A 12,100-nucleotide genomic window follows, 5' to 3' on the forward strand; every position below is an offset into this window, starting at 1 on the left:
ATGTTTGAAGAAATGTACACATATGTTAATTACTGTGTATGGTACGTACCTTCTGCCATACAGTAAAGGAGGATTTAATTGTTGTACCTGTCACTATATGTCACTGGCATAGATAAGTGAACAAAGATACATTATTTATAATGAATAATTTTGAGATAAATTAAATGAAATTGGATCATTTCTATTTGCACATGCGTGGCACTACTCCGGTTTCCTCCCACATTCCAAAAACATGCTTGGTAGGTTGATTGGACACTCTCAATTGCCCCTAGGTGTGATTGTGAGTGCGGACGTTTGTTTGTCTCTGTGTGCCCTGCGATTGGCGGGCAACCAATTCAGGGTGTGCCCCGGCTACTGCCCGAAGACAGCTGGGATAGGTGCCAGCACGCCCGCGTCCCTTGTGAGGACAAGCGGTATAGATAATGGATGGATGGACATGCGTGGCACATTGGTTGTGAATCTCTGGATTCCACCACTACCCAATTGAAAGTTTACAAAAAAAACCTGATCAGTCCTTCTCATTCTGCCTTAAAGTTGATGAAGTCACTCAATAGTCTTTTGCTCTCAGTTGAAAAGTTCTGTTTATATACATAAATGTAAGAAGAAAAAAACCCAACTATGAACAGTTTTAAGGAAATATGTTGAATTCCACTTTACCTTCAAGATGATTTAACGGTGTCTTTTGATGTACAGTATTCTACTAAAGGACACAATGCTCCCTTTTAGAATAGCATCAGAAACATAGTGAACTTCAAAAGAGTCCTTGTACACATTTCAATGTCTACGAGACCTCACCTTATATGTATAATCAAATTTATTTTTTCATCTGTATTTTTTCCTATATTTGATTGTATGTGGCTATGATTATCTAATACTTGCAAAGTTCGTTTGATTAAAAAAAAAGAAAAAGTCCTCCTTTCCCCTAAATTACAATATATATATTTTTTGTTTCCATGACAGATTCTTTATCTGGGACACTAAATATACAGTATACCATCAAGCAACCGAACAAAATCATTTCAGCCTTTTGTGATTCTTGAAAATATGTACAGCAGAAGAGTCCACAATGAGTTTCAAAGACAGAGATGGAACCTTGAAAAAGCATGAAATTGCAGAAATTGACTGTATGCTTGACAACAACTGTGAAGACATACAGCTGGAACAGAATATTATGCCCATTCGTTTGGTACGCAGGTAATAATAGATAAAGCAATGTCTGCATAACCAGACAAAGCAGCTCAGTAAGATGCCTAAACGCTATACAAAATACACAGTATGCAGTCATTTCAGAATGGAGGAGTTTCCTACAAACACGCCAGGTAACAGTAGTTCCTTCACATCGGCAATCGAAGGCCACCCTTTTCCACCCTTTACTGTCCTGCGTGTAAGGTACCATGTGTAAGGCGTAACAAAGGGGGGAACACCACCAGTGTGTACGGGAGTGTAAAGTTGAACTCTCTGCCCACACCTCTGTGAGTTGAAAATAATTGTGACTGATGTGTCCAGGCATCAAATGTGGATATGTGAATGCACACTTTTTTAGAAAGCCCTCTTCCACTCACGCCTCTGTTAGCCCTCTGATTCAACTACTTAGCAGGAAGGTCACTGTAAAAGCGCTTCATGTGTAAGTCAGGCTGCTGAAAGACAAAGGTGGCAATAAAGAGTCTCTCTCTTATTTATCGCAATTATTTTGAAGAATACTGAGACCTTTGCTTACACGAAGAGCACATGTCGTTACAAAGCAAGATAGTGCGGTTTGACTTCCATGACGACGGCATCATGTTTATTATTAAAATCTCTATACATGTTTAAGATTTCTTAAATATTTAAAGAAATATTTAGGCCCTTTTATTTGGAGCGGTCTTGACTCGTCCTAGCCCGTGTAGTGTGACATACTCAATGAACGGGACACCTCACGACTGCGACGTAGAACGTCTGGCAGAATTTTTTTCCGTCTTGCTGCAGAGTGTGACACGTCCTCGGCATTGGCAATATTGAGATGGAGCGAAACGCCCGTCACTTCCTGACCAGCATGCTCATGCTTTAAACACGTCATTGTAAATAGTTCTGTGTGGCCATGAACATTTTTAGGCTCACATAAAATAAACAAACAATAAACATTCAAGCGTTTGTTATGGCGCACGAAAAACAACGAAGAGCACTAGGATTAGAATACAATAAATACGATAATCATATGCTCACTGGATCATAACTGAAGAAATAAGTGACTCGTAAATCCGTCGTGACTACACCACTTGATGACTGGGTGAGACATTCAATTGAAATAATACTTGTGCAATGAACGAGAGCATTTTTTTCATTACGGGACACAAGACGCATGCACCTGTGACATGTTGAAACTGACGCTGGTGCGCTGCATGCCCACAAACTGTTTCCCAGCTGCATTTTTTCTTTTTTTGCGGCCTCCCGGACGGCCTGTGCCGACGGTCCATGCTCTTGGCAGCAATGTGAGCATGTGAGCACTGTTTATGTAACTTTGACTGTTTAACTGTTGCTCTAGTGTGAAGGCACCAAAGTAAACATTTGTGGACATTAGTATGAATCGTAAACTTCGACCAGCGTAGTACTCACTCCTGCCAATGATGCATAATGAGTTCACGTAATATAACATAAGATTATGAATTGTACACAACTGGCTGCAAATAAATGGGGATGGACCGATTATTGGCCGGGCCGATTATCGTTGTTGATACTTGGCATTTTGACAAATATCAGCATCGGCCCTTTTTTAAAAAAAATTGCCAGCCGATAACAGAACATTAAAATTGGGTAAAGCTAACGGAATGATTATTATTATTAGTTATTATTCTCACTTAACGTTCTAAGCTGTAGATGGGAACTCCATGCACTTTTTGTTTTAAAAAAAGCTAAGTGAAACATTGACATTTCAGTATACTGACATTTTGGAAAACTCTACTGTAAAAAACTTTAAGGAGCTGTTTATTTGTTGAAGTTTATTTAATTTTTGAAGACATTCTGCCACACTTTTTTTTTAGAATTTGAGAAACAAAGTTGACCCTAAATAAAAAGCAAAACACCTTTAACATGTTGCAAATATGGAAAGCTATTTAATAAACATGCTTAAAGGCATATCAATAAAGTGTTGGAGTTTGTAATAATAAAAAAGTGACCAGAAATATTTTCCTTTTTACTGCAAATTCATATCAAACTTCAAATGTCGGTTATCGGCCTCCTTGACTACCAATAATCGGCATTGGTATCAGCCCTGAAAAAGAATATCAGTCTATCGCTAGAGATGAGCAACAAATTTGACGTAGGCCTACATCTTATGTGCAACTGATAATCACTGAATTGTTGCTGTAACCTATTTACTTAGCCACCTAGCGCCAACTCTTCATTTGCTACAAGCAGTAGTGCTAATGGGCAGATTCCAAACAAAATGTAAAATGGTTATTTGTGAAAAACTACGTTTTTTAAAAGCTCAAAACTGCGTTACAACATTTGAATCTGTTACTATACGTGGTGTTAGTATTTTGTCCACATTTAACTCATAGTTAAAAGCAAGTACACTCAAATTTGTTCAAAATTGTTCACCCCCCATTGTAAATTACTGTATATGTATTCACAAGTTGTCAAACTTAGACTAGTTTGGAATGAACCAGCAAAACAAGATCTAAATACACACATCTACGCATTACAAACAAATTAAGTTGTTGCGGTGAAGGTTTAGTATTTAGTAAGCTTTGACATGGAATTGGAGTAGATAAACTCTCTCTTATATTAATCTCATCTCAATAAAGCAGGAAAAGTGCTATGCTCAATGGAGCATTTAAACACTGTGTTAACTATTATCCTAGAGTTCGCCCTTCTTTTCCTCGTGTCAAAATGAATGTCAAAGAAGAACATGGGAAGAACCATTTGCTACTGTTTAGACATGTAATTAAAACATGACACACTCCTAGGCTTGAATGGTGGCTTGATAGCCTATAGTATTTGTAGAATCATCTGTGCTGTGTCTTGTTGGAATAAAGTGAATCCATTGTGCTTTTTTGGCTAATCTGCATTGTGTGAGCTAATAAGAATCATGTCATGTCATCATGTCATGTTTGACTATCAGAAATGCTTTGGATCAATGATCAATCCTTGCGGTATCAGTGGTTAAGTGACACTTGTCTAAAAGTGAAAATGATGAGTGTTTCAAATCATAGAAGTAGTAATATACATGTTTTTTTTTGGTGGATTATTCCGTCACCATTAAACATCTTAGTTTTCATGATAACGAAATCCAAATTTCCCAATAATTCAGCAGCATATGAGGCGAGGTGAGCATTGGCTTACTTGCCCTCTCTTAAAATAGGCTAGTATCAGCAAGACAAAAATGAAGTATTTTTTATGCCAATCAGCACACTGGGCCACCTGAAAACAATAAAAGAAAAATAAGAACTCTTTTTGAGAACTGGTTCCCAGTAATTTGATTCCTAGGAATAGTTTTGTTTTCTTCGCAAATGTGTGATGACGTCACTCGCCAGAAGTGTATTTTAGTTCTGAACTTTTCTCTGTTCTTTATATCATTATTTTGATGTGTGGAGTTTTATGCTAGCCTTCGGGACACAACAACAATTGCCTTTCTATTACAGAATGTCGTCCGTGTGCCTCACTCGCCAGCCATGACCAATCAATCCAACTGTTACATTACTGTAACAGTTGCTTTGAGCGTAAATTGATTAGTCAAGCCTGGAGAGTGAGGCGCGGGGGCGCTGTGCTAAAGTATATTAGATCTCACTCCTGAAGAGAGTTTATTAAGATAAGTGCTAGCTGGTGTGCTAGCAGACCACGATTTAGCTTATTGATTAGCACATTTGACGACTGTGCTAACCGCACCGGCTAACTACCGTCACACGAGTTAGTGACTTTTGTGTGACAAGAGTGACTTGTCCCACACCTCGGACATTACAACGCTTTATACAACATGAATGAAGGTAATGTACAGTAAGTGCAGCAACGCTACTACATCACCAACAAATACTCATTTGTGGCATCACTAGAAGATCCTGAATGATGACAACATTGTACACGACACTCAATTACAATGTAGGCCTGTTCAACAACAGTGTACATTCCTTGAAAACTGGTTGTACTACCAGTAATTTTTAATTGTATACACTGTGTTTTTGTGTTTTATTGTATTTTTATTTCATTCATTTTTTCCAATATAAAATGTCTTCATAAATAATCGGAGGAAAGATCAGATAAAATTGCCATTTTAAGAGAGATTTCATGTAATTTTAAGGAAAAATACTACATCGGGATAGAACCGTTTGTCCATTTTGCACAGCACTATGCCGAAACATCGTTTGTTTTATCATATAATGATATATATATGAATAATGATGATGACATCAATGATATCATATATCATTGGTGGTATTTAATTTACTCACCGAATGACAAATCGATAAGAAAATCCATATGGAACAGGCTCAAATAAGCAGTACCGATTATGAAATTGGAATCTCTAAATTCTTATTAATTCTCATTCCTAGTCCTTCATCTGTCTTTTGCAGTTTCTCACATTCATCCCTGGCAAAGGTTGTGGTGCCCGAAAAAGTCCCAAAACAAAATAAGTATTAAATAGAAAAGTAGAAAAGAAAAAAGACAGCTGTATACGTAAATTACAGGTCTGGACACTAGCTATCCAATGACACCATAAGGCCTTCAAATTGTTTCAAATAACATACCGAGGGCTCCCACTGATTTTATGCTATGGTGATTTGAGTTTAGTATGGAGGTTTTAGGTTTAGGTAGTTTTAAGTTTTATGCTTTATTGTGCATGGGTCATTTGAGAAACCATTCGGTGGCGTAACAACGTTTGAGTCCGCTGTCCCCTACTGGAATGTCTTTTTAAATGAAGCAAAGATCGGCCATTTTGTCTTCAATTCACACTCCCACTTTCTTAATTTTAGCTTTGCGTTCTCTTACCCCCATGTTTGTCATTGTTGCAAAATGCTTTCACTGGTCAGTAATGTGTAGAGTACCAGTCATTTTCGGTCAGCTGAACGAGCTCATTGACAGAACTTAGCAGAAAAAAAAGGAATCTAAAGACTAGAGAGGACAAAGAAGAGGAGGGAGTGAGAGAGTGGACGACTGCCAAAGAAAAGACAGCTGCATACATAAATTATACGTCTGGACACTAGCTATCCAGATTATTTCAAACTATGGACAACAAACAGAGGGCTCTGATTTTATGCTATTATGATTTGTATTTAGTATGGAATTTTTTAGGTTTAGGTAGTTTTAGGTTTTATATGCTTTATGGTGCATGGGTCTTTTGAGAAACCATTCTATGGCATAAGAATATTTGAGTACGCTGTCCCCTATTGGAATGTCTTTTTAAATGAAGGAAAAATATGCCATTTTGGCTTCTACACACACCACACCCCCACTTTCTTTATTTCTGTTTTGCGTTCCCATGTGTGTCATCGCTCCAAAATGCCCTCGCTTGTCAGTAACGTGTAGAGTACCAGTCATTGTCGGTCAACTGAACCAGCTCATTGACAACGTCTAGCAGGTTGTAGTTATGTTTCTTAAGCAGATGCTGGTTGAGTGGTCTGTCCCCAAATCCCATCTCAACAAGCACGGCCATCATGGTCTCTTGTGTGGACTCGTCTACTGGAGGCTGCACAAAACCAGATCAAAAACAGCTAAATGTATAAATTCAAGTATGATTTCTTTGTGTAAAAAAACATGCATTTGAATTTTTAATCATTTTTTACGATTATGATTATTTCAAGGTTTTCAAGCACCCGTACAAAACCTGAGTCCAGACATCCTGTTTGTTACAGCGGTGTAACGGACAATCAAAAGTCTAGAATATGTAAATTATTTGCATTTTCTCATCTATTTACCTAAACTTTAGCAAAAATTTGTATAGTTCAGAAAATCATGGAAAGAGTAGTACCTGTGTCGGGCCTTGTCCTGTAAACAAAGCTTTATAGGCAGAAGCAGCAACTGACAGCGCTCCTTTTACCAGGTCACTGGTGACACCTGGATGCCTGATGAGAGATAACAAAAATATAACGTGACAAAATCAACTCCATTGAAAGGAAAATAACTTAAGACTCCTTGTAACATTTACAAAGAGATTGTTATGCTTAGATTTCGAGGCTGAATGATGCAAACAAATGATAAGAAATTCTCCTGCGGCAAATGTAAATACATATTATTGATATGGATGTCAACTTTCATGGATGCCATTAAGGTTAGTGGATGCTTCCTATTTATATGTTTTATTCTTTTATCAAGGAGAAGATGCAATCAATCGTTCAGCTCTAGCCGACAGCTCGGCCCCACTCTTCACCAGAGTGTCCAAGGCATGCGGCCGCAAGTCCGATGACACGACCACAAACTCGATCATCCAACTGTGGCCTCCGGTGTCCCGGTGCCAAGTGCACCTATGGACATGCATAACAATCCATAACGAGCACAGAAGTCCAATAACAGAACACCACTCGGGTTCTGATCGGTTGCTCCCAATCACGCCCTTCCAGGTCTCACGTGAGCCTTGAAGTCCCTCAGCAGAACAATGGAGCGCTCTCCGGCAACCAACTCCAAAAAGGGTCGGTACTCTGAAATGTTTTTTGGTACTCGGGCACAAACAACAACAAGCTAACTTACATACAAGCGCCCCATACCCCGTCCTTTACCCATGCCAGCTAGGCTGGGCGAAGATCCACCACTTTAACATGTGGTCTATTCTTTTCCCCTCAAACTCCTTTAGCTCCACCTCTGGTCCTCATGGTACCTCGGCATTGCCCAGGCATAAGGAGGGGAGAATGTGTGGCTCATATTCAATGCCTCCATGGAACAGGAAGTTTTGTGAGGCATTAAAAAAAAACTCAAGTAAGAAATGTGCTGTAATTCCTGATCTTTGTGGTTCATTGAAGAAAGCATGCAGTAAACACGTTATTAAGACACATGGGAACTGTTTTAAATTGGGGGGAAATCATTTTTCTCCTTTAATATAAAGTGTGCTGTTTGTTATTCAGTTGTGTTGGACACCATAGGATAAAAATATTTTATAAATAAATTCCACAATACGCTCCATACTGGTAAAAAAGTGCAACCATTTCTCACCTTGGATTCTCAGAGCAGTCTACAGTGGCGTCTGATCCTTCTGCCTGTTTCTTTTCAGCATCTGCAGCTGAAAAAGAAGACATTACATGTAGCACGAACTTTAACATACAAGTACATGTCGACCAGACAGCTACATTTCATCTTTCCATGCTGTGAATTTTTCCATATAAAAATATTACCATCCTCAGTTTGATACAGTTCAGAGTGCTCAGTTTCCTCCCCTGCTGGAATATTTTCACCCGCTGCTTCTCCAATGTTCTCTGGACTGTGAATATGAATAACAATTCCACATTGACACAATCAGTGAGTCCAATTTTCATGTTCCGAGCAGCAAAAGCTGCATCCAAAAGTGTTCAATCAATGCAATTTTCACACGCGGCTTACACCCATCTGTGTTCCTGTGAAGTATGCTCAGGTTCACTATTTGGGCTTAATTGCTAATAATTTACAAAAATGATGTTACGTCGATGAAGCGATATTTTCCTCCAAATCAAAGGGTACATTACACCTCCATATACCAGCTTACATACAAACCTTGGTGTAAGTATGGCTGTGGGTGGTGCCACCACCTCAGGTGTCAATGGCTCATCATCTAGTGTCTGTGATGTGCAAAGCATGTCGTTAGCACTGCTGTTGCCCAGTGTTCCTGTCCCCAGAGGGGCTGTGATGTCATGTGCCTTGCCCTCTTGCTCGGAGTTACCACCTGGGTGCTCACAGGTAAGGATTTCAGGGTCTGCGGGGGTACTTGCTTGGATGTCACCAGGTTGAGACAGAGCAGAGCTGCAACAGATTGAGGAATATATAAAGTCCAAATGACGTTGTCATTGTGTATGTGGTGAGGGGCGGCACCCCAGAATGGAGCGTTGCTGGGCGGCGCTGCACGTACTCTGACGTCTGACAAGACGGCAAATGCCCTTGGATTGAAAGAAATATATTCTACTTTACGGGGACGCCGTCGTGACGTCAGAAAGCATTTCCAATAGGAGAGGCGCTGGCAAGCGATTTACTGCTATTTTGGCGGACTTATTTACTAAGTAACGGTACGAGGAAAATGGAGGAAACCTTGATAAATAAAGTATATTTACTGTATTAACACTGAAAGATACATCTTGTCTCATCTTGATTTTCTTTTTGAGCTTCCTTTTGTAACAATGAAAGATAGATTTTGTAAACCAGTGGGAAAAGCCTCACTTTTGACTTCCTCGTCGGCTGCTATATCAGCACTTCCAAATATGGGCATGCTGTTGCGTATATGATAAAGGGCTTGTCCAAACACAGCGACTGAACATATTACATTCGGCAAGTGAGGTACCAGGTACGTGCATCTCTTGCGTGCACTTTGACGCAAATGAGATGGAGGGAAAAAACGTTGAGTATAGTTGAAAGTTCACTAACAAAATGGGAGGGAAAAAAAAAAACAGAGCATAACAAACAAATGAAGTTAAACACAGGACGTTTTAACACAGTTTTTGTTGAATGTAATGGCAACCTCACCCAAAAAAAAAAAAATCAACAACAAAAAAATGTTTATGTGCACTCATATGTATAAAGTGGCTCTTTGCAGTAACACTTTAAAAATTGTGGCTCTAGTTTTACTAAATGAATGCTTTAATGTGATAATAGTCATTCTTATTGGAACACTTTAAGTATGTTCCCTGTAAAAAAAAAAAAAAGCGAGTCCGTTGAATTTGCAGAATAATCAGAAAAATCTGCTTCTTACTCCACAAGCACAAGATTAATCAGAATACAGTTTTTAGAGTAGTGGGAACACATAGAATAGATTATTTCAAAGAAATGGTTTGACTATGGCCAATGTTTGCCGCTTCCATTTAATTTTATGTACTCACCATTTTCAACATATGTACACAAGTAACACTGGCCTCATTTTTTCAACTACACTTAAACTGATGATATAACCTTGTTTCCTTAATTATGGCCGAATGATTGAATTGATAAGGTCATTCTTCAGACCTGCCATACAACATAATGTGAAGTTTAATTATTAAAACTCATGAAATTAAATGTGGGGTTCCTCAAGGTTCGATTTTAGGCCACCTACTTTTTAATCTTTATATGCTTCCCCTCGGGGATGTCATCAGGGGACACGGCATCAGCTTTCACAGCTATGCTGATGACACGCAGCTGTATATTGCCGTGTCTCCTGATGACACAGGACCCATTGATACCCTTTTAAATTGCATTTTAGGTATCAAGTCATGGATGGCAGATAATTTCCTACAGCTCAATCAGGACAAGACTGAGATTTTAGTTATCGGTCCCGAAGGTCAGAGAGAGAAGCTTTTACCAAAACTACACATTTTTAATCCCTCACACTGTGTGAAGAACCTTGGCGTCATTTTTGACTCTGAGCTCAGTTTTATTCCTCATATTAAAAATGTAACCAAGATTGGTTTTTATCACCTTAAGAATATCGCCAGAGTCCGCCCGTTTCTCTCTCAGGCTAACACGGAAGTGCTGATGCATGCCTTTATTTCCTGTCGTTTAGATTACTGTAATGCCCTGCTCTCTGGCCTCCCGAAAAAGAGCATTTCACCACTGCAACTACTGCAGAATTCAGCCGCTCGGGTGCTGGCGAGAACCAGAGGGCGGGAGCACGTTACACTTTGAGTTGCATTTTTATGTATGAAAAGTGCTATATAAATAAATGTGATTGATTGATTGAAAAGCATCACTTGGGTGAGCAATGATAGTTATGTAAGAATTGACCTGGACGTCACTATTTTACACACAACTTAAAGTCATGGTTTGATTAAAAAAAACCATAGTGCAACATAAGTCAAACATAAATGTGTTAAATATGACACACATTCAATCAACTACTGGTAACAAATACACACGACAATTCTCAGTCTCTTAGCTAATTTAATGCATCAGAATATACACGTGACTGTGTCGCAAGACCGCGGAGGATGTCGCGGATTTTTTTCCAGCCGTAGGCTAAATGGCGGACGCCGTCGATCGCCGGGAGCTCTGAAATAAGTAACGGCAGTGATATATAGACGACGTGCTTGTGGACTTGGAAACATATCACTTGGAACGTGATATGATATGGTTTGTAGACAATGACGATATTGACGTCTTTGTAACAGAATAGAGGATGTAATTACCACTCGATTTTTTTTATTAAAATAGTGCTTCTCTTGCACTTGACACATTATTTTTACATCGTCGATTGAAACATAATATTAGTACCGTAAATAATAATAAACTCTGCCTGTGTGAAAGCCACATGTCTAAGCTTTCTAATTCTTTTAGAATTATGTTTCTGTCTGCTACAGGGTCTGAGGTATTAATTATTTTGTAGGTGTTGAATTTCTGGGAAAACATCAGGTTTTTAAAGGTAATTCCAAAGGCGACCGACGGTTTTGGGGCGCTGTTGAGCCAGGCGCTTTAGGCCTTAATGGGTTAAAACCGGTTGTTTATTTTCTGGAGTCGGATTTTCCACCATATTGTAGCTTCAGCAAAGATCCTGAAGCCCAAGATAACAGATTAGCGCAAGGTGTACCCGCAAAAGCACAGCAAATGATTGACACCTTGTCTGCCATGCCTTCTGTCTCTGATTGGTTGTTTTTGCTTGAGTGCAGTTGTTTCTTAAAAATCATATTCGAGATACAAGTTTGGGCCGGAGAGGCTTGATTTTTTTCACACATCATTTTTCTAGTGTATTGTCAGGCCAGACTGACAGTTTGAACAAATAGACACAAAGTGATTCTTTTGAAAATTGCAAACTCCGGGTTTAAATAGGCCAACATACCTGTACATGGACTCCCCCAGTGGCCGACTGGTGTCAAAACAGTCAGGAAGGATGATGATGTATTCCTCTGAGGAAGTTGAGGATGAGCGACTCCTCATCCCCTCTTTCTTCTTCAGTTCCGCTTTCACCTCTGTTTCGTTCTGACGTTCCCTTCCTTTGGACTGACCACCGGCACAGTCATTGTGCGGACCCTCGCCTTCACCTGTGTTA

General features: G+C 39.3%; 1 protein-coding gene across 4 annotated transcripts in view; it reads right to left on the reverse strand.

Moving 5' to 3' along the window:
• Nucleotides 1–916: 916 nt before the first annotated feature.
• The window catches only part of nbr1b (NBR1 autophagy cargo receptor b), a 33,085-nt gene continuing 21,901 nt past the window's right edge, over nucleotides 917–12,100 (reverse strand). For all 4 annotated transcript variants that reach the window (XM_086055713.1, XM_086055711.1, XM_086055712.1 and 1 more), the window contains 6 exons: nucleotides 11,891–12,092; nucleotides 8,650–8,895; nucleotides 8,295–8,380; nucleotides 8,116–8,182; nucleotides 6,941–7,034; nucleotides 917–6,658 (listed from right to left, as the gene is read on the reverse strand). In XM_086055713.1, coding sequence (XP_085911839.1) covers nucleotides 6,485–6,658; nucleotides 6,941–7,034; nucleotides 8,116–8,182; nucleotides 8,295–8,380; nucleotides 8,650–8,895; nucleotides 11,891–12,092 — 869 coding nt within the window. In that variant the 3' untranslated portion in view covers nucleotides 917–6,484. The remainder of the gene's footprint in view (nucleotides 6,659–6,940; nucleotides 7,035–8,115; nucleotides 8,183–8,294; nucleotides 8,381–8,649; nucleotides 8,896–11,890; nucleotides 12,093–12,100) is intronic.

Source organism: Filicampus tigris, chromosome 16 (assembly GCF_054856515.1).
Source record: "Filicampus tigris isolate MCC_2025a chromosome 16, RoL_Ftig_1.0, whole genome shotgun sequence".
In the NCBI taxonomy this organism is placed as follows: domain Eukaryota; kingdom Metazoa; phylum Chordata; class Actinopteri; order Syngnathiformes; family Syngnathidae; genus Filicampus; species Filicampus tigris.